This window comes from Vulpes vulpes, chromosome 1 (assembly GCF_048418805.1).
Source record: "Vulpes vulpes isolate BD-2025 chromosome 1, VulVul3, whole genome shotgun sequence".
In the NCBI taxonomy this organism is placed as follows: Eukaryota; Metazoa; Chordata; class Mammalia; order Carnivora; family Canidae; genus Vulpes; species Vulpes vulpes.
The window spans coordinates 196,522,314-196,545,701 of record NC_132780.1 but is presented as its reverse complement, the minus strand read 5'-3'; the positions used below and the strand labels follow the sequence as shown (position 1 = coordinate 196,545,701).

General features: G+C 35.1%; 1 protein-coding gene across 5 annotated transcripts in view; it reads left to right on the top strand.

Moving 5' to 3' along the window:
- Positions 1-23,388, top strand: part of REV3L (REV3 like, DNA directed polymerase zeta catalytic subunit) — a 179,356-nt gene that overhangs the window by 53,523 nt on the left and 102,445 nt on the right. For all 5 annotated transcript variants that reach the window (XM_026005812.2, XM_026005811.2, XM_072739059.1 and 2 more), the window contains 4 exons: positions 5,241-5,315; positions 10,095-10,255; positions 18,011-18,107; positions 22,830-22,924. In XM_026005812.2, coding sequence (XP_025861597.1) covers positions 5,241-5,315; positions 10,095-10,255; positions 18,011-18,107; positions 22,830-22,924 — 428 coding nt within the window. The remainder of the gene's footprint in view (positions 1-5,240; positions 5,316-10,094; positions 10,256-18,010; positions 18,108-22,829; positions 22,925-23,388) is intronic.

Here is a 23,388-nt window from a genome sequence, read left to right as displayed (position 1 = left end):
TATTTTTAGTACTATTTCAAGTAAAGGAAACCTATTTGATTCAGAGATACTCTCTCTTCTAATCTGATGGAAATGGGGCAAATTTTATGCTGTAATTTTTTAAAGTAAATTTTTATTATAGTAAAAGATAGATGGTTCAACCTTTTCCATTTCTCCACTTCTTAGAACTGTAGAAGTTCGTGTAATTTATTTATCACATATTTATCGAGCACCTTCCACGTGCTAGGCACTTTTCTAGGTGCTTGGGATATATTGGTGAACAAAACAAAGATTCCTGCCCCCATGATGGTGTAATGGGAAACAGAAAATAACCAACAGATATGAAATAGCTTCATTTATTTATTACGTGGTCGTACTATGGAACAAAGATGGAGAAGCAGTATATGAAGGATCGGGAGTGAAGGGTAGGGAAGTGGACTGGTAGCAGTTTTATATAGGGTAATCAGGGAGGGTGTCATTGACAAAGTAAATGACATTTGAGCAAAGACTTGAAGGTGAGGAAGTAGGGATAACATGGAGATGACTAGAAGGGAGGGAAAATAGAGTAGGACAAAATGTGGTTAGAGAGGGATGAATGGATGGATATTATATGTTGACCAATAGTTCTTTTTTGTTGTTGTTGTTTGTTTTTTAAAGATTTTATTTCTTTATTCATGAGGGAGAGAGAGAGAGACAGAGACAGAGACAGAGACATAGGCAGAGGGGGAAGCCGGCTCCATGCAGGGAACCTGACGGGGACTCGATCCCTGGTCTCCAGTATCAGGCCCTGGGCAGAATGCGGCACTAAACTGCTGAGCCACTGGGCTGCTCTGGCCAGTGGTTCTTAAAGTATGGTTTCCAGGATCACCAACATAAGCTTTACCTGATTTGACAACTATGAGAATGTACCTGTCAGTTCTCTAAATACAGGGAAAGTAATTGAACAATGGCCCCACTACCACCCTGAAATCTTTCTATTATTCCATTTGAACTGAAGCTGCTTTTCATAGATGACTCCTAGCCAGTGACTAAGCCTAATAAGTATACTAAGGCAGGCCTGTTCCTGGGAGACCCTTGAAAACTCTGAAGGCCTTTCTGCACTTTGATTAAAATCACACTGCAATAGAAGACATTTCTACTGATCTTCGCTCTGTCCCTCTCTCATTCACTTGAGATCAGATGTGTAAGTTTGGTGGCTATCCTAGCTTCTCCTGGGTCCCTCCTCATTTTCTTTCACAAGTGTTTCCCCTAATAAATTTCTTGTACATAGTGGCATCTACTTCTCAGAGGATTCAGAATAACATACTTGGGAACTTACTTAAAATATATTCTTGGGTCCCACTCTAGACCTAATGAATCAGGAACTCTGGTGGTAGAGCCCAGCAATTTGTTTTAATAACAAGCCTTTGTAATGATTCTGATGCAGTTTGAGAACCACTGCGATAGGCTATTGTGAAGACTTGACTTTTACTCTGAGCTACTGTAGGAATTTGAATATCCACTCTAACTTAAACTTGAAAGGATTACTTTAGCAGTTCTGTGAAGAGTAGATCATTGGGGGATAAGGATAAAAGCAAGAGAGAGCATTAGGACTCTGTTTCATTAATATGGGTGAAATGAGAAAATATGGTAGCTTGCACTTGAGTAGTAATGGAAATAATGAGATGTGGTCAGCTTCTGAGTTTGTTCTTGGGGGTTAATAAGCTTTGCTATCTGATTGGATGAAGATTGTGCCAGGGGTCAAAGATGACTAAAATTTTGAGTCCATGCTGCTAAAAGGATGGAAGGCAGGCAGAGCATGCTGGCAGGAAAGATTTGGAGCTCATACTAGAACACTCTGAATTGATATGTTCATGTGAAATCTATCTTAAATCTGTCTACTTCCACCTTAATTTAGGTTTTCCTCTGGACCACCACAGTATCCTTTTAATTGAATTGTCTTCTATTTTTGTCTTGCTCTAGAGCCGTAAAAATACTCCTCGTATAACATACATTGAATCCTTTAAAAATCATTTAAAATATTTAAATGGCTTCATATTGCTCATAGAAGAAATTTAAGCTTCTAACCACAGCCTATATGATCTGACCCTTTCCTGCCTCTGTAATTTAGTTTATTATGTTCCATCTAGAAACATAGGTCTTCTTTCAGTTCCTCTAATGGACTGAGCTCTTTCCCAGCTTTGTACATGCAATTTGTTTTCCTTAGGTGCTCTACCCGTCTCTAATCCTTCAAATCCTTCGCTTCTCCAGAGAAGTTTTCTCTGACTTCCCTACTTAAAATAGGTGTCATTATTATCATTCTGATCTCTGCCCATTTTTTGTTTCCTTCAGCACTAATATAGTTGGCAGTTGTTTTGTTTTTCACTTAATTATGTATTTCTCCCACCAGCATGTAAACTCCACAAGAAAAAAGACCGTGTTTGTCTTGTCCACCGTTACATCCTTAGTACTTGTACGGTGTTGGGCATTTAGTAGATATGGCTCAGTAATTATTTTGGTTGCATAAATGAATGAGGTAGAAGTTCACATTTGTCCTATGAGAGTCACAATTAAATTAAAGATAATTATCAACTTTATATTCCAGTTTTTTTGTGTTTAATAGTTTCTAGGAACTTTGATATGCATATTCTCATTTCAAAGTTGATTTTCCAAGCAACCTAGTAAAATAAATAGTTACGAGTCCTTTTTTTTTTCCCCCCCCAAAGTAAGCTCTTCCCCCAGTGTGGGATCTCAGAGTCCTGGGATCAAGTCCTTCATCGGGCTCCTCTGCCTGCCCCTCTCTCTCTCTCTCTCTCTCTCACTCTCTCTCTCTCTCTGTCTGTCCCTCATGAATAAATAAATAAAATATTTAAAAATATTTAAATTTAATATTTAAAATATTAAAATATTTAATAAAAATATTAATTTAAAAATGCACCAGAATCCTAAATTTATAAAGAATTATATTCAGTTTTTGAAATTTATGAAATTTTAATTGGAAAACCCTAAAGATTGTTAGTAAAACCAAAGCAAAGAAGCAAAGATAGCATGTACTACACTACATACTTTTTTTTCCTATTTATCTGGCTAAAAATAACTCATGTCTCCAGTTAAGAGAGCTATATTTACATGAAAAATACCATAGCACGAGGACTAAATAGTTGAATTTTGCCAGTGAGAGAGAATGAAATCATTCATGTCATGTGTCTTTGTTTCATGGCAACAGAAATGAGATAAAGAGCAGCAAACTAGACGAGAAGTGGTTGTGTTTTTTTTTTTTTTTTTAAAAAGGGTGGACCCAGTTGGGGGAGAAAAAGAAGGGCAAGGAATAAGGAATTATGGTCAGAGAAGACTTTTCTGAGGAGGTGAGTCTGAGTAGAAATCTGAATGAAGATTGAAAGCAAACCATACCAGGGTTAAGGGCAAGCTTTCCAGGCAGAGAAGATGGCAAGTTACTTGAGAGTGGATCAAGTTAGAGGAACTAAAATGTTTAGAATTTCTAAAGGAAGAGTTATAGGACCTAAGATTGGAGTGAGTAGCAAGAACAAGATAACTTTTTAGGCCTTGGTAAATAGTTGGACTTTTTTTGGATAGAAATTGCTTTACAGGGTGCCTGGGTGTCTCAGTCCGTTAAGCATCTGCTTTTGGCTTCAGTCATGTTCCCGGGGTACTGGTATCCAGCCACCCCATTAGGCTCTCTGCTCAGTGGAGAGCCAGCTTCTCCCTCTCCCTCTGCCCCTCCCCCAACTCGTGTTCTCTTTTTCTTGAATAGAGTCTTTATTTTTTTATTTTTTTTTTAAATTTAATTTTATTTATTTATGATAGGCACACAGTGAGAGAGAGAGAAAGGCAGAGACACAGGCAGAGGGAGAAGCAGGCTCCATGCACCGGGAGCCTGACATGGGATTCGATCCCGAGTCTCCAGGATCGCGCCCTGGGCCAAAGGCAGGCGCCAAACCGCTGCGCCACCCAGGGATCCCTGAATAGAGTCTTTAAAGAAAGAAGAAGAAATGGCTTTACAACAATCGTATAGCTGGCTCTTACCTAAAAGCTTAAAATAGTTAGGGTGAAAAAAAAGTTTATACTCCAAATAATGACTTTACTGCCAAATTACTTCTGTATTTGATGTCTACTACTCTGTCAGACATGACAGAAATGATGTCCTTATGTGAGGATAAGTTCTATCTAGTGTTCATTATAAAGGGACAATAGTTTTTACATGATAGTTGAATGGGTTTATCCACCTAAAGGTTTAACCAGCCACTTATTTACAGATAAACTCCAGGGAGATACAAAACTTTTTATTTTTTGTGCATATTCATACTTGTTTATATTTATACTTTATTTCTAATTCTATTGTCTTTGAGAGGGATAGTCTAGGGCTGGCTCAGTTGGTGGAGCGTATGATTCTTGATCTCAGGGTTGTAAGTTCAAGCCCCACTTTGGGCATGGAGCATACTTAAAAAAAAAAAAAAGAATAAGAAAATAGTAGTCTGTATATCAGAAGTACTAGTATGGTTTCATATCCTCCTGCAGTGATGTAACATGATATTCCAACTTATTTTATCTTGCACTGAAGACTGGTACCTTACCATGTAGATTTTTCCTTCTTCCTTTTTCCATTCCAGCTAATGCTCTTGAGAAAATTCCAGCCTCAACATAATTAGGGTCCTTAAGTAAGGCTATGGTCTTTTCAATCTCTTAAGTTCCTGTCTACACAGTTTTCATAGCCTTTGTTGGATTTGGATATGTGTTATGTACACACACTCACATGTGTACATATATGATAGGTAAATTATCTCTGGCTAGTGAACTTGCAAAATTAATAATAAACAGAAACAAATAAGCAAAGTAACATGAATGCTGTTAATTTAAGGACTTTATTAATGAAGAACTTACCGTTTTTGACAGAAAGAAATGGGAAATAGGTGAACGTGCTTAAAAGATCTGTTTTTCTCATACATGGTTAGAGTAAAGAGAAAAGACCTATTTTTTAATAGTCCTTATGATTGAAATTAAGGTATAAATAGTTTGCCACCCTTTTTTGTCTCTAGTTTTTTGAGAGTAGTATTTCTAAACTTTAGTTTCTGTATTATACATATGGTTTATGTAGGTTTAATTGAAAGGTTTTGGAATGATTTTGTTTGTTTGGTTTTTGGGGTTTTGGATAATATGTATAAATAAGTGAATTAGGTCAGCTGAATCTAATTAGGGCAGTAAGTTGCATTACTTCATCTCTTAATGCTGAAAATAACTTGAAATATCTTTTTCCTTTATTTCAGGCCTTTTTATGGTTATCATGAGAAGGAAAAACACTTTATGAAGATCTATCTTTACAATCCTGCAATGGTGAAAAGGTACAAAGAGAAAAATGTGGATAGCTGTCACTTAAGTATTTTAATAATGAAAAGAAAAATCTAGATGACAGGATTATATCATTTGTAGCATTATTAAAGAAAGAGATCATAATATGTGTTTTTATGTGCAAAGAGAGAGCTATGGCTTGGCCTCTAGGAAGGATATTTTAAGAGTGAAAGGGACCTTGCTTTATAGCCCCTTACTGCTTCTTTTTTGTCTTATGTTTAGAAAGCTTGTACAAGTAGATAAAAAATGATGGCTGCCTTGTAGGATGCCCTGCCAGCCAGAGCAAATGTTAAGTACCAGGAGAAACTTGCTATTTAGTTTCAAAGCAAAAAGAAATGTGTGAGAGTGAGGCCAGAGTGTAAGGGCTTCAGAGAACTCAAAATCCTGTTGACTCTTTATTAATATTAATGAAATTTTATATCCCAGGCTTTTTGTTTATGTTTCTGGTTTTGTTTTGTTTTTTCCTTCTCCCAGTAAGTCTCTGTATCTTATTTTGTCAATGGTCCTGGAGCCTAAGTTACTGATGTCAGGAAGGGCAATATATAAAGAAGACTTCAGTCATCCTCTGGGGCTCAAAACAAGGGTTTCTCCACTTTGTGGTGATGAGCTAGGGTAAAAGCATCCTTGGAGAAGTGCTTTTTTTTTTTTTTTTTTTTTTGGAAGATCTCTTTGCTAGTAAGTACTAGGTTTCAGAAGGTAACCTTTTTCTGTGAGACACAAAGTGAATGTTTCCCAGAGTGAATTTAGGCACTAAGAGAGGCACAACAACCAGGGATGTGAGGTTTATTCTGAATTAGGCCAACTGAATGCTTCACTGAATCACTGCCCTAATCCCAGTGGTTATGCCCTTCTTCAAGTAAGTAACCAGTGAAAACTAGTTTTCTCTATAATCTGCTCCTACCCTTATCCCAAACAGCTTCTGTTATGTAGGGTACCAAAACAGTTTTTTCAGAATAGGCACTTAACAAGCAATGATGTGTCTTCTACCACTTCCCCTTGGTCACACTTTCTCATATCCATGGAGTCCAAAAGATCAATCCCTGTGAATTTTTACCCTCTCTTGCACACACAGTGGTAAGAGAGTAAACATTAATCATTTTTAATCTTTCTCATTCCCAAGTATGCTAGAGGGGTGCCATGAATAAAATTTGCTTACATCTTTAAAAATAATTCTATGTGAAGTATAGATCTAATCTGTTTTTCTTCCTTATGACTATAGCAATCAAGTACTTATTAAACTATTTCCAGTAAGTTTGCTTTAAATAACTAGTTTATCACTGTGCCAATCTGAAATTCCCTGATTTATTGAGAGATTTATTTATTCATTCATTTCAAAATAAATATTTGTAAAATGCCTACATTATTTAATGCACTATGGAGTTTGCTGGGTAAACAGTGAACAAAGTTTGCATGGTTCCTGCCCTTAGGGATCTTATAGCATATAAGAAGATAGAAACAGTAAACAAGTAACCCAAATATATAACAGGAAGTTGTGATACATGCCATGAAGGAAAAGGATTCTATGACAGAAAATATTTTCCTCCCTTTTGATTATTTTTTAATACCTTTATACACGAATCATTTATGTTATACTATTTAACTAGTATGGAATACAGTGGTTAGGAGTGTAGATTCTGAAACCAGATTACCTGTATTCAAAATCTGGCTCTGCTATTTACCTGCTAGGAGACCTTAGGCAAGTTATTTAATCTCTCTCTGACGTATTTTCTCATCTGTAAGTAGGATTGATGTTAATGCATGTTGTTCTGATAATCAAATGGTCTTAATATCTGTAAATCTCTCACAACAGTACCTGGCATATTATAAGTGCTGTGTTGGCTATACTATATATGCAACACATTACAGTACAACTTACCTTTACCTTTGGTCTTAGCTTTTTTCCTAGAGGCAGATAATTTTTAAGAATGTGGTATGCCCTTCTTTTCATACATAATATATGTACATATGTGCACATATTTAATCTTTAAAAAGATTCCACATACAGGAGTGCCTGGGTGGCTCAGTCAGTTGAGCATCTGCCTTTGGCTCAGGTCATGATCCCAGGGTCCTGGGATTTAGCCCCTGAGTCAGGCCCCCTGCTCAGCAGAGTCTGCTTCTCCTTCTGCCCTTCCCTCTGGCTCCTTCTCTCTCTCTCTCTTTCTTTCTTTCTCAAATTAATAAAAATCTTTTTTAAAAAATTTCAACATATAATTAGTGTCCTGCTAGAATGTAAGTCTACAAAGATTTTTTTCTGCTATATTTGCTGCTTAATCGTCAATGTTTAGAATGTATGTCTAGTATATAGTAGTCAATAACTTTTTGTAGAATGAATATTATACATATTGTTTGGAGACTGGCCTCTTGCTTTCTCTACTTGCTCATCTCCTGTGAGCTTTACTTCCATTCTTCTTAAACTACCTACTCACTACACCCTGGAATTTGTTCTACCTCTGAGATTTTAAATGCAAACATCTTGCATTCTCTCTAGGATAGAGAAATCCCTACAGATTGTTGCCACTATGAATTCATGGTCTTCAACTTCACCTGGGCCCTGCCCTGCCTTATTTCTGTTTTTCTCTAATCCTTTTCATCTTTCTCCACCCTCTTACTCAAATGTTAAGCCCCTTCTATGGTTTTGCCTCCCTACTTCATAGTGAAAATGGAACCCATCAGTCTAGAAAAGTGATTGTCAAAGTGTGCATCAGGGATTCCTTTAACCCTTTCAGAGGATCTGTGTGGTCAAAATCAGACTCCTATGTTGCTAAATCCAGTTAGCACCTTTTTGTCCTTAATTTTGACCTTATGTCTGTGCTAATAGTGCTTTAAAATAACCCCAGGTGTTAAATTTCTTTGCTGTAAGCCTCTTTTGGTTTTCCTTTTACCTGTTTGAGCATTCATATTCCATTTTGTTCCTCATTTAACATCTGCAGCTGTGCTTGGGGTTATATGTCTTATGCTTTTATCTTTTCTCCCTATCCTCTCTTCTCACTGTCCAGCCTTATCTACTCCTTATGGCTTAGTTTTTTCTTTTTGTTAATCTTTATGCATTCGATATCCAGATATACATATATCAATAGCCTAAATTTCCCTTCAGGGCTCTGGATCAATGTATCAGACCATCTGCTGGGTAAATAAAATAGGTCTACAGTTAAAATAAAGGCTCAAAAAAAAAAAAAAAAGTAAAGGCTCACAAAGCAGAGAATATTTTAATTTTAGCTCTTCCATTTTTAATTTATATGATTTTGGACAACTTTTTAATCTAAGACTCAGTTTCTTTATAAAGTGGGAATAATAATATAGGGAGTAGTGAGGATTACTTGAAATTAAACATTTAAAACACCTAACATAATGTCCAGTACATACTCCTTAAATATATGTTAGCTGCCTCTGCTGTGTAAATAAAGTTATTCTTACCCTCATTTTTCACTGTCCTTCATGGTCAGTATTTTCATGGAAATCTACCTGGATACCCCACAATACCTAAACCCCAGTATTCTTATTCCCCCTCTAAAAATATCTGCAAAGAAGCCTGTTTTCTTCCAGTCCTTTCTATTTCAGTAAACGTGGCACCACCAATAAGTCTAAGCATCTCCTCAACCCCTTTTCTACCACATCCTCTACATCTAGTCAGTCATCGAGGCCTGACTCTCATTCCTTGTATGTCCCCTGAATCAACATATTGCTATGATCAAGCCACCATCATCTTAGTTTTTTCACAATAGCCTTCTCATTTCCTGTCTCTAGTCCTCTGTATTTTCCAGCTAACTTGGTCATTTTTCTTTCATGCTGTGTACTTCAAAGGCAAATTCTGCTATCTCTTCAAATGTCTTAGTAGGCTTTACATGACCTGACTTTGCATTCGCTCTCTAGCCCACACTCTGATAGACATACCACAACCTCTGTCACTAAGCCCACTCAGTTATTTCAGTTCCCAAGTAAGCCGTATTTTCTTATGACCTTTTACATGTCTAATTTTGTTTGTGTGAAAAATAATACTCTTCCCTTTCTTCAGAAAAATATCTTTAATTCGTCATTTAGTCTCCTCTAGGAGATTTCTCTTCAAGAAGACTTCGCAGAAACAACCTCTATACCTTCATCTTATTAATATCCCTTCTAGATGTTTCCTATACTTCCCTTGTATAGTATTTACACTTTTTATAATTGCCTATTGTTTGTATTCCCCATCATGAAGGAAAAATAACTCAAGAGAAGAAAAATGGTAATATTTCTGAGTGGTGGATTTGGGTCATAAATCATTTTTTGGAACTTTTTATAATCTTTTAAAATGTTTTTCTCAATTTTAAAAGGGAAAAGCTCTTTTTGTTGTTGTTGTTATTTTTTAAGATTTTATTTTTAAGTAATCTCTATACCCAACGTGGAACTCAAACTTAGAACCCTGCAATCAAGAGTCACATGTTCCACTGATTGAGCCAGGCAGGTGCCCCAGGAAAAGCTCATATTTTAAAAACTTCTGACATTTTGGTTCTTTAACATTTAGTATATTAATATATATAGTAACTAATATATATAAGTTAGTTTTAGAAGTCAAAATACTCATCCAAGAAGTTTTTTGTCATTTTCTTTGAGTGTGCAGCTTACTTTAAAACTTAACCTAAACTCCTAATTTCTAACAAGGTACACATTTCCAGTGAAATTGAAATAAAAAATTTGTAAGCTAATACAATGGATTTCATTCTCTATAGTAGTGTAATGTTTCACTTAACATTTTAGGAACCATAATTTTGTGATACAACTTTTTTTTTCTAATTTAGGATATGTGAACTTTTGCAAAGTGGAGCCATAATGAATAAATTTTACCAGCCTCACGAAGCGCATATTCCCTACCTCCTACAGCTGTTCATTGACTACAATCTCTATGGAATGAATTTAATAAATCTGGCTGCTGTCAAGTTCCGAAAAGCGAGAAGGAAAAGTAAGGTTAATTTCCCAAGTTCAAATTAAAGCTTTGAAACAAGGATTATGTAATTGATGATTTATAAAATCAACATATATTTAGGAAATAACTGTGGACAAAAAATAAAAAGAAATACACAAAATGGTATAAGGATTTATTAGAAAAAGAATCTCAAAAAATTTTTTGTGTAATAACTATTGAAATATAATTCACATACCATACAACTCATTTAAAATGGACAATTCATTGGCTTTTAGAATTTTCACAGAGTTGTACAGCCATCATCACAGTCAAATTTAGAACATTTTCAACACCTCTTAAAGAAACCCTGTAGTCTTTAGCAGTCACCTCTCTTCCTCCCATGCCTCCCACCCCTTAGAAACAACTAATCTATTTTCTGTCTCTATATGTTTGCCAGCCTGCACATTTTCCATAAATGGAATCATATGGGGTGTTTTTCTCACTTAGCCTGATGTTTTCAAGGTTCATCCATGTTGTAACATATATTAGTGTTTTATTCCTTTTTATGGCCAAATAATACTCTATTTTATGAACATACTACATTTTGTTCATCAGCTGATGGAAATTTTGGGTTTCCACTTTTTGGCTGTGATGAACAATGCTGCTCTGAACATTCGTGTACAAATATTTGTGTAGACATGTATTTTCACTTCTCTTGGACACATACCTACGAATATAATTTCTGGGATCAGATGGTCTACCATCTTTTGTTTTTGTTCTCATTGAATTCATTTTCTTCTGCTTGAAACAAAATGAACCCGACACTTTTTTTCTGCCAACTCTATTGTCCTTTTTAACCGTTAGGATTTTTTTTTCCTTTTCCTTTCACTGCCAAACTTCTTAGACCAGAGGTTAACTTTTTTTATTTTTTAATCTCATAGTTTACTAGTTATTCTTTTTTGGTTTAACTTCTTATATTTCTTCTATAATACCCAAACTGAGCTCTGAAAAGTAACCAGGGAGGATTTTCTTCCCCCATGAATAGTGGATTAGTTATTGTAATCAGCTTTCCTATTAAAAATAATTTAAGGGCTAGGAAGATTAAAAAAAAATCTTAACTGGATCAAAGAGATTACAAAACAATAAAACACTGGCCAAAAGAGGAAATAGAGTGCTGAAAATCAACCCTTGCCCTGAGGGGTTTGCTAATCCTGGAAAATTTGGAGCCTCCATTAAGACAACCATATCAAATGGAGAGGCAGAAACAAAACCCAAGGTCTCCTAGATAGGTTGGAACCCTCCACAGAGTAATATAGGGGTCTTACTGTCTTATTATCTGATAGAGTTTGTAAAATGCCCTTACAAAATAGGAAGTGGAACAACCTTTGAAGACATTTCAACCCAGTTTGAATTCCTTGGGACTAAAAGAGATTGCCAGATCTTTAAACTTTGAAATCTCTCCCTTGATCTGAGGGTCATATGCTCAGATGTAGTAGAGGCAAATTCTTCTAGTAGAGGAATTTTCTTTACTACAGGTTTTTAATTATTCCTAAAAATAATATTTCAAATATAATGTAGTCCCACAATTTAGAATATACCAGTCATACAAGAAAACTGTTTCTATGAGTAAAACCTAGCGAACACCAATGTGTACACACATGCACAGGCACCCCAGACCTACAAAGAATTCAAATATTGGAATTACAGATATAGTTTAAAAAACCATAATTCAGAATCCTTATCAAATACAGTGCTATTTATAATGCTGTAATATATAATGTTATATTCACTTATAAGTGAATAAGTTTCACAGAGTGTCTCTCCATGATGCTAATAATACCCTTATGTGAATTGATGCAATAATGCTTCTTCTGAAGAGAATATTTTGTATTGACAACTTATATTAAATATTACATTTTTTTAAATGCACAAAGATTGAAGCATTGAGACTAAACATGTCTCCCCTTTTGAGAGGCCAAAATAATTCATTTGTTCATAACTAATTGTATTAGATAGTAATCTCAATTTTATTTTTTTATTTTTTTAAATATTTTATTTATTTATTCATGGGAGACACAGAGAGAGAGAGAGAGGGGCAGAGACACAGGCAGAGGGAGAAGCAGGCTCCATGCAGGGAGCCTGATGTGGGACTCGATCGCCGGACTCCAGGATCAGGCCCTGGACTGAAGGTGGCGCTAAACCGCTGAACTACCCGGGCTGCCCAGTAATCTCAATTTTAGATGATAACTTAGAGTTTAACTAAATGCCACTTTCTCTCATGTCAAAATCATAGAATTTTATAAAGTTCTAAATAAACCAAGCTGTGTAAATGATCCTTTGGATCCCCAAGAGAGAAACCCTCTAATAAAAGATGAAGTAAGCTATCTGCCTAGTATCTTTCTTTTTTTCCTCCAGAGAAAAAGACTAGAAAATAAAGGCAGAGAAAGGGAGATACAAGAAAGATAGGAGAGAGATAACTCCACTGCTTAACTTTCTTGCCTACAGGAATTGTTTCCCCAAATTTTCATGAGGACTGTGTTATTTCTTATCTGGGAGATCCTTTTTTTTTTTTTTTTTTAAAGCAATGTAGAGATTTTCAAGAGTAAAGGAATCACATTACACAATTTCAAGACTTACTTATTATAAAGCTACAATAATCAAGACGGCATGGTATTGGCAAAAGGATGGACATATGTATAGACTGATGGAACAAAAGAGAACCCAGAAATAGACCCACACAAATAACATCAACTTATCTTTGGCAAAGGTACAATGGTAATTCAGTGAAGAAAAGATTGTTTTTTCAGCAAATGGTACTGGAATCATTGGATGCCAGAAAATAAAAATAAAAGAACACAGACACATACTTCATATTTTATATAAAAATTAATTCAAAATGTATAATAGACTTAAATGTGAAATATAAAACTATCAGACTTAGAAGAAAACAAAGGGAAAATCTGCCTGACCTTGGATTTGGGAGTGAGGTTCTAGGTAGAATACAAAAAATATCCATGAAAAGAAAAATTGCTAAGTTGATTTTGTCAAAATTGAAAACTTTTGTTGTGTGGAAAATACTATTAATGACAAGCCACAGACTGGGAGAAACCATTTTCAGATTACATATCAGATAAGGTACTTGCATCTAGAATATATAAATAACTCTTAAGAGAGCAAACAACCCAATTAAAAATGGTCAAAAGAGTGGCGCCTAAGTTGCTCAGTCAGTTGAACATCTGACACTTGGTTTTGGCTCATGTCATGATCTCATGGGTCATGGGATTGAGCCCTGCCACAGACTCTGAGCTCAGCAGGGAATCTGCTTGAAGATTCTCCCCTCTGCCCCTCTCTCAATGCATGCTCTCTCAAATAAGTAATTTTTTTTAAAAAGGTCAAAAGACCTGGACAGATACTAGCAAAGAAGAAGATGTAAAAATGGCAAACACATGAAAAGATGATTGTTGACTATATATTATATATATCATTTGATTATATATATTATATATATATATAAAACATATCATTAGGGAAATGCAAAATACACCCACAGAGAGCTACCACTTCATACCTATTAGAATGGCTAATATCCAAAAACTAGCAATACATGCTGGTAAGGATGTGGAACAACAGTAACTCTCATTCATTACTGATGGGAATGCAAAATAGTGCATCCACTTTGGAATACGATTTTAGCAGTTTCTCATAATGTTACACATAGGCTTACCACATGACTCATTGCGCTCCTCTGCATTTACCCAAGTGATTTAAAAGTTATGTCTCCCCAAGAACCTGTATGCAAATGTTTATAGCAGCTTTATTCATAATTGCTAAAAGGCTAAAGGAGCCAAGATGTCTACTCATCGGAGTAATGGATAAACTGTGATATAACAACACAGCAGAATACTATTTATCAATAAAAAGCATCAAGCTATTGATTCATATATTGATGAATCTTTTTATTTATTTTTTTAAAGGTTTTATTTATTTATTCATGAGACACACACACACACCCACACACACACACACACAGAGGGAGGCAGAGACACAGGCAGAAGGAGAAGCAGGCTCCATGCAGGAAGCCCAACAAGGGACTCGATCCCAGGTCTCCAGGATCAGGCCCTGGGCTGAAGGCGGCGCTAAACCACTGAGCCACCCGGGCTGCCTGAATCTTTTTTATTTAAATTCAGTTTGTCAGCATATAGCACATCATTTGTTTCAGATGTAGTTTTCAGTAATTCATCAGTTGCATATAATACTCAGTGCTCATCACATCACGTGCCCTCCTTAATGCCTGTCACCCAGTTATCCCATCCCCCCCACAATTCCCTTTCAGCAGCCCTCAGTTTGTTTACCAGAGTTAAGAGTCTCTCATGGTTTGTCTTCTATGACTTTTCCCCATTAAGTTTCTTCTCCTTCCCTTATGGTCCCTTGCACTATTTCTTATATTCCGCATATGAGTGAAACCATATGATAATTGTCTTCTCCATTTGACTTACTTCACTTAGTGTAATAACTACCAGTTCCATCCACGTCGATGTAAATGGTAGGTATTCATCCTTACTGATGGCTGAGTAATCTTTAATGCATTTTACTGAGTGAGAGAAGCCAAACCCAAAAGCCTACTAATTGGATGATTTCATATAACATTGTGGAAAAGGCAGAAATGGAAAACATATTAGTGGTTGCCAAGGATTGGAGGAGAGGGGAGTATTGACTACAAAGCAAATGTACAGGGGAACTTTTAGGGTGAAGGAATTATTCTGTATGGTATTGGCATGGGTCTGTGCATTTATCAAGCCCATAGAACTATATCTACTCAAATGCTGAAAGTTGATTTCCTCAGTGTCATGTAGATATTGTGTACCCCCTCACGTGATGTGATGAGGACATTTCATTTCTGTGCTATTTCAAAAACCTGTTACCACAGTCTAATGATGGAAAAAAAAAAAAACATCAGACAAACCCAGACATGGGGGGGATGTTCCACAGGTTACCTGGCCAATACTCCTGACTCTCAAGGCCGTGCAAAACAAGGAAAGACTGAGAAACAGACCAGACGAAACTTAGGGAGATGGGAGAACTAAATGCAGTATGGTGTCTTAGATTGGATCCTGAAACAGAAAGCAGACAACAGTGGGAAAACTGGTGAAATTGAAATAGAAATGTATAGTTTAGTTAATGTGTGTCAGTTTCTTTGACAAATGTACTCTTGTAATGTAAAATGTTAACAGTAGGGGAGACCTGGTAAGGAATACACAGAAACTCTGTACTACCCTTGCAACATCTCCGTAAATGTAAAATTATTCCAAAACAAAAGGGTTATTGGGGGAAAATAGAATATTACACGTTGGTTATCAGTATCAAATATAGATGAGTGTTCAATTAGGATTGAGAAATTGAAAAGATTCTAGACTATGAACAGGAGGTATTTATAGGAAAAGAAGGTAATTTTCACAAAAGTTTATTTCCAGTAGGTAAAAAGCATGAGAAAAGTTTGAGTTCCCAAATACAGGTAAACCATTTATTTTAGTTATAGAAGTTAGATTAGTATTAGAATGTTAATTAAAAAGAAATTTTTTTCAAGATATGGAAAATTTTTACAATTTGAAGGCAGGAATATGTGGAATTTAGTTGGAACAAATTAAAAGCAAGGAAATCACTCTATGATGAAATAAAATTTATATCTTAATTCATTATACTAAATGGCCCTCAGGTTTTGGTTTGTTGTGTTTTGCTTGTTTTGTATAAAAAAGGTTGTAGTGAAATCATGGAAAAATAAGTGAATTACTTTTCTTTTCTTTTTTTTTTTTTTTTTTTTTTTTAATTTATTTGACAGAGCACAAGCAGGGAGTATGGCAGGCAGAGGGAGAGGGGAGAAGCAGGTTCTCCACTAAGCAGAGAGCTCCATGCAGAGCTAGATCCCAGGACTCTGGGATCATGACCTGAGTCAAAGGCAGACACTTAACTGACTGAGCCACTCAGACGCCCCGTGAATTACTTTAATATTTTATTTTGTCATGTTTCTCAGAGATATTAGGTAAATTGATGGTTAACTTTTTATGGTAAATTAATATATATTACATATATATATACACACATAATTTAAGATTTTTATTTTATAAGACAAGTTAATATACATAATGTCTTCTGAAAATGGAGTACATTCAAAAGTGAAAAAGATTTAGAAATTTTAATATTCTATATCCATATTACAGTTTTTTTTTCTGTGTTTCAGTTATATGATCAGGTGTCAGATGAAAAAGGTGCTAATTACTATAGCTGTTAAGGTGAAGTATATAAAGTAAATAAAGTAAATATTTTGAGGACCACAGAGGTATTTTATATTACATTTTTTACCATCTGTAGTTGAAAAATTATATACATATACATACACGCATACATATTTTAATTAGGGAGTTTTCATGTTCTTTAAGGAAATATACTAAAATGCATAAAAAGGTAAAATGTGAATTTTTTATGATATTATCAATAATTTTCAGTAAATTTGTGTAGATTTTTTCATGTGAATTTATTAGAAAATAAATTTGTAGTAATTTACAAGTTACAAAGTAATGTCCTATTAGTGCTCTAGCCACCTAACAGCAAAGTCTAAAAACTTATAAAGGTATGTAAAATTAGTTACATTACTACATGTTTTGGCATGTGTTTTGTTGAAATAACAAAGATGATAATACCTGATCTCAGTCTTAATTATACTATTTTGTGATCAAGCTAACCAAATAAGAAAATAAAAGTACTAGGGCACCTGGGTGGTTCATTTGGTTGAGCATCCGACTCTTAACCTCAGCTCAGGTTTTAATCTCAGGGTCGTGAGTTCAGGCCCCATGATGGGCTCCACACTGGGCATGGTGCCTACTTAAAACAACAAAAAAGCTTTAGATTTAGGGGCACCTGGGTAGCTTAGTGATTGACCATCTGCCTTTGGTTAGGTGATGAACCTGGGGTCCTGGGATTGAGTCCTGCATCAGACTCTGTGGGGAGCCTGCTTCTCCCTCTGCCTAGGTCTGCCTCTCTCTCTATGTCTCTCATGAATAAATAAATTTTGAAAATCTTTTTTAAAAATGTATTAAATTTAGCTGGAGAAGGTTACAAATTTAATATCTTTCTTAATGTTAGGATTCTTTCAATGCTACTCATTTAAGCTTTCTCTTAGAATTTAAATTCCCACAAGAGATCCCAGAAAAGTTGTTAATATAGAGACTACTTTAAAGTATGACCCCAGGTCTCAGTTCCTGAAACCTAGACAACTAAGCCAACATGCATAGTCCATTCAGCTACTGCTAGTCAAATTGTATTTGCATTTGCCCCAGGTTTCCACTCACTGTTAATTGCCATCACTTCTGGAATGTGTTGCTTTTTTTTTTTTTTTCAGGGATTAATGTTAAAGTATATTTTGAATCTTACCTGGAGTTGGATTTCCACTAGAATTTTAGATGAGACTCCTACAGGATACTCTAGGGATTTAAAGTCCATAAAATTCTTAATTTTTCATTATTTTCAAACTAAGATTTTAATCATACCTACCACAATAGTACAACTTAAATGTGTTATACTTTTATTCTAATATGTAAGTATTGTAGCTGTTTGTCACATCCATATTACAGATACTTTTCTCCTCTCTTAGTTTGGGACCATTATTCTCAGCTGTGCATATATATTCCTGTGTGTGTGTATGAATTTTAAGGGCACAGCTTTAGGAACTAGTTACATGGGTTATATATTATTTTAGTTAAAGGGTAATTATATGCAAGTTAAAATAGAACTTATCCTCTTTTACCTTTCTATTCTTAGGTAATCAGTTGCGTACAACTGGATCTTGCAAGGATCGGCTACCAGGAAATTCTCTTACTGGTACCTTATTTCGGTGGGAAGAAGATGAAATACCAAGGTTAGTTAATGTTGTAAAAGAAAAAAAAAAAACCTATTTTGCATATGTACTACTGTATTCAGAAATTAATGGTTACTGTAATTTAATTTTAACCGTATATTTGTTCTTTTAATCTATGTCAGAAAAGCAAATCTCAACATCAGTATGCCACATGTAATCACAAATTTTAAAAACAGACCTTGAAAATAGGGTGAAAATAGAACTAGTTATTACCTAATTAATAAAAGTAATTTGGGTATAAATTTTTATACTTCTCTCCAACATTTGTCTTCATGATGCATTATTGATATCCTAGAACTCATCAAAATCACATAGTAAAATAGTAATTTAAATGTAAATAGCAAATATTTTTAATAAAAATAACCCCAAAATTTCTAAATATTTTTATGGGAAAAAGTATGTTGACATACTCTGTATAAATAATGTAGTTTGTGATTTCTTTTGACCAGTTGTATTACTATTAAACTTTCTGGGGGAGGTAACATATTGCAAATGTTTAGATTTCCCTAACATAGGTATATAATTATGTATCTATATTAATAATAACAGTTTTATACATAGAATTCAGAAAGGTTTATCTTTTACACCACAAAGTTTTGCCCAAGCTTTCTTGATCATTCTATTTATCTGTTGGGTATTGGCAGGGTCATTGTAGCTTTCCTCTTTTCACATATGTCACCTGATGCTTTTTTAAGTAGGTAATTTTCATGAACAGTGCAAGGTAGAAAAAATGTTTAGTTAAATGATTTCTTTTTATTTCATAATAAAAGTGTGAATGTAAAAAAAAAAGTGTGAATGTGGTAATCAACTGAAGATAAACTATCATAAAAATATTAAAGTTTGGGATCCCTGGGTGGCGCAGTGGTTTGGCGCCTGCCTTTGGCCCAGGGCGCGATCCTGGAGACCCGGGATCGAATCCCACGTCGGGCTCCCGGTGCATGGAGCCTGCTTCTCCCTCTGCCTGTGTCTCTGCCTCTCTCTCTCTCTCTCTGTATGACTATCAAAAATAAATAATTAAAAAAAATATTAAAGGTTATGTTGTTTAAGATCCTAATATGTACTTCACGGAATTTCCATGTTTTAGAATTACTTGAGTTTTTAATACCTAAAGTTAAGAAAGAATCTCACTAATTAATGTTAGAAATACATTGTTTTATGACAGAAATACTGTACCAGAATAAAATTCAAGGACTTCAAAGTGATCTGCACAGTGACTCGCCTTAGCTCTTGATTGACCTTAACAAGTACCAGGACTTTTTTGATAAACATGCATACACATGTACACGTGCATACATGTGTACCTCTTGGTTCCTTCTCAGATACAGCAGAATTGTTTTTAATCATGTTGAAGTGGTATTGAGTTTAGACAGTATTATTTACCACATCAAATTCAAATTCTAATCAATCCAGAGCAAAGTGACCAAGAAGCTACTTGCTGCCTTCATTTTTTATGTCTGTGATAAGTTCCTCTATCTCTCTGAAATTTGAGTAGATCAACTTGATCCAAGGATTTTACCTATTCACTAGAGCCCTTAGTTTTCAAAGGTCTATATTTAATAACTTATGTTTTGCTTGATCAGATTAAGACTAGAGTTTATTAATATTTGAAAACCTTTTATAAGCAAACACCTTTCTAGTTAGGTCATAGTAAAGCTTCACTTGTTAGAAGTAAGTAAGTTTGCATTTTAGAATGTTTTAGGGGAGCTTATTTTAGTATTCTTAACTGACAAATTATGAGCAAAGATATGAATAGGCAAACTAGTGAAATTAGGGTACTTGAAGTTAGAATTTATTTATTTTTTTTAAAGATTTTTATTTATTTATTCATAGAGACAGAGAGAGAGAGAGAAGAGAGAGAGAGGCAGAGACACAGGCAGAGGGAGAAGCAGGCTCCATGCAGGGAGCCCGACGTGGGACTCGATCCTGGGTCTCCAGGATCACACCCCAGGCTGCAGGCGGCACAAAACCGCTGCACCACAGGGGCTGCCCGAAGTTAGAATTTATAAATAGAAGATAGTGGGATACCTGGGTGGCTCAGCGGTTGAACATCTGCCTTTGGCTCAGTGCGTGATCCCATGGTCCCGGGATCCAGTCCCACATCAGGCTCCTTGCATGGAGCCTGTGTTTCTGCCTCTCTCTATGTTTCTCATGGATAAATAAATAAAATCTATGAATGAATGATAGCTATATATTTTTGTCTCAGATTATCCCACATTTTTGTATTTTGGGGATACTTATATTGTAATAAACAAAACTTGTTTCACCAAGTGCAAATAACATAATGTAAAAAAATTTTGCCATGAATTAGTACTCTTAGATTTTGTTAGTTTCATTTCTGTCCACAGTGCTGCTAGCACTTTCTTGCTGGGTACCTTTTTTTTTTTTTTTTTTTTTTAGGAAAGATGTTTTATATTCTGTCACAAACATTATTGAAAGGACCATGTAGCAAAGTCATAGGAGATGAGAGTGCTGAGTTAGCAGTTCTACTAACCCAACTTGTTAACTCATTGTAAATTACCACGTACTGTGGACCTTCAAGATCCTTCGCCAGAGTGTTGAATCCATAAAAGTCAAGTGTACTGCAGTAATCTCAACCCTGGGTGCCCATCATTTGATCTGAAGAGACTTTTTAAATTATAGGTGTCCGAGCTCCACCCTCAGTGATTCTAAATAGTGTGTCTCTTTTGTTAAGCTAAAAACAGAAAGGTTCAGAGAGGCACAATTGTCTAGTTACTGTCATACTGCTTATCTACTTTTCATGACTATAATGAATAGTTTACATGTTTTGCTGACTCAAAATTTTTACTTACAATTTTTCTATCTACTGGAAACAAATTTTTAATTGTAAAAACTGCTTCCTTTCCCTAGGAACATTTCCTTTTCTGAATGTCTAAAGTAGTTTTGTAATAAGGATAAAAAATAGTTGTAAATTATTATTATGAGATTGCATTTTTTTAATGCTATTGTTTCCCTCCTTTATCACAAATATACTAATCTTGGGGATACCTGGGTGGCTCAGCAGTTGAGCATCTGCCTTGGGTTCAGGGCGTGGTCCCACATCAGGCTCCCTGTGGGACCTGTGTCTGCCTCTCTCTGCCTGTGTCTGCTTCTCTCTGTGTCTCTCATAAATAAATACATAAAATCTAAAAAAAAAAAAAGGCCACAAATATACTAATCCTGGAAAACTCACCCTTTAAATTTGCACTATAATTCTTGCAAAAATTGTGAAACTTTTCAGTATAAGGAGAAAACTATTGACCAAAAACTCTTTATCTACTATTTCAGTTCATGGCAAAACTGCTTTTATTATTTATTATGAATAAGACAGACAAGCTACATTGATAATTATTTTTTCTGAAAGTAAAAGGGATATATTGTAATACGTTGGCTACTATGTCCCTTCCATATCAATGGTAAAAAGATATATGTGTCTGTTTTGTATCTACATGTATATGTACATACATACAGTGATTTTTCCTTAGGGAGAGACAGTGGAAAATTAGATTTTGCTAATATGTTTCTCTTAAAACAAAAGAAAAATCTTTCAACTAAAAATGTTAATGAAATCCATCATCACCCACTTTCTGGTAAAAGTTCTCCAATTCATTTGGGATCTGTATTTGTAGGAGATCTAAATTTTGGAATGAGCAAACTGGTATCCATTTTAGATATAGTACATTCATTCTCTCAAATGGATGGTTTCCTAATCTTTTTTGCAGCTCTGATGAAAAAAAAAGCTATTGAGAAAAGAGCATTGGTGGGGAACAACCCTCTGTAGTTGTCATAAGAATTAATGGCCTAATGGCATCACTTTTCTTAGCTATGATCCCACTGTTGAACTCATGTTGTTTCTTAGCTCTATAGTTAGAGACTTTTAAAGCGTTCCTCAGCTGCTCAGCAGTAATTGAGGGCGGGGATAACAGTATCATTTGCCCACTTTTTATTTTTTTTAAATTTTTTTAAGACTTATTTATTTATTCATGAGAGACACAGAGACAGAGAGGCAGAGACACAGGCAGAGGGAGAAGCAGGCTCCATGCAGGGAGCCCAACACGGGACTCGATCCTGGGTCTCCAGGATCACACCCTGGGTGGAAGGCAGACGCTCAACCACTGAGCCATCCAGGCGTCCCTGCCCACTTTTTAGTATGCTCACTTTCCCTTACCTCTTGTTGCATATTCCATCCTCATTTTTTACATCTATGATTGCTGAGAAAGATGCCTCTGGGCAAGTTATTACAAAGGTATATGGTTTCTATATCCCTCTGTTGTCTGTTATCTGATCCCACTCAACCCTAGATATGATCCACATGCTAAAACATTATACATTCCTTGTGTATAAAATACAATGAACCAAAATATATAGAATGTACTGGAAAAGGATCTCAATAGAATTGTTAGTACAACAGGTTTTATATTTTTCTCTTCCTGTTTTTTATTTTTTTATATGTATATGCACAATATCAATTGTGTCATGAATAATTGTGACTTATTATGATATCATTGAACATGAAAAAAGAAAAATCTTCAAAAAATTTGCTTTTACATGATTAAGATACATACACATATAAATATTGTGACTCTATTATTTATTTGTATTTTAAGTAATCACTATCCAATGTGGAGTTTGAATTCACGGCCTGAAGATTAAGAGTTGCATGCTTTACCAACTAAGCTACCCAGGTGACCTGATTTTATATTTTTTGATATCTTCTTAATACAGCTCTTTAATACTGGAAGGTGTTGAACCTCAGAGTACATGTGAATTAGAAGTGGATGCCGTAGCTGCTGATATCTTAAATCGGCTGGATATTGAAGGTATATACATAGTTATTAATATGTGTTTTTATTTTTAAAATTTAATGACTGAAGTAGAGTGGAGAAAGTAGGGAAGAAAACATTAGTAGAGAAGTAACATCTTCTATATTGCAGGAAGATGCAAAATGTTACAAAGATTTCTGTACCTCTGAGATGGTCATTTTTTCATTAATATTTTTATTCATGTCAATATGTTAGCATAGACATGAGCCTAAAGTAAATGTGACACTGAATACATTAGCCATCATAAGAGAATTTAATATACTCTGCCTTTTAATTTTTTAATTTTCAGGTTATATACTAGGGAGGGGACTCTAAAGTGTGTTGGCTGTCATCAGATGTTTGAATCTTATTTGCTGGGTTTTGGGGAGCCAGTAGGAAGAAAACTAAAAAAGGAATAAGGTAATAATGTAGGTTGGGAGTGTTTGGTCATTTTATTACACAAAGCAGGTAATTGTTTGGTT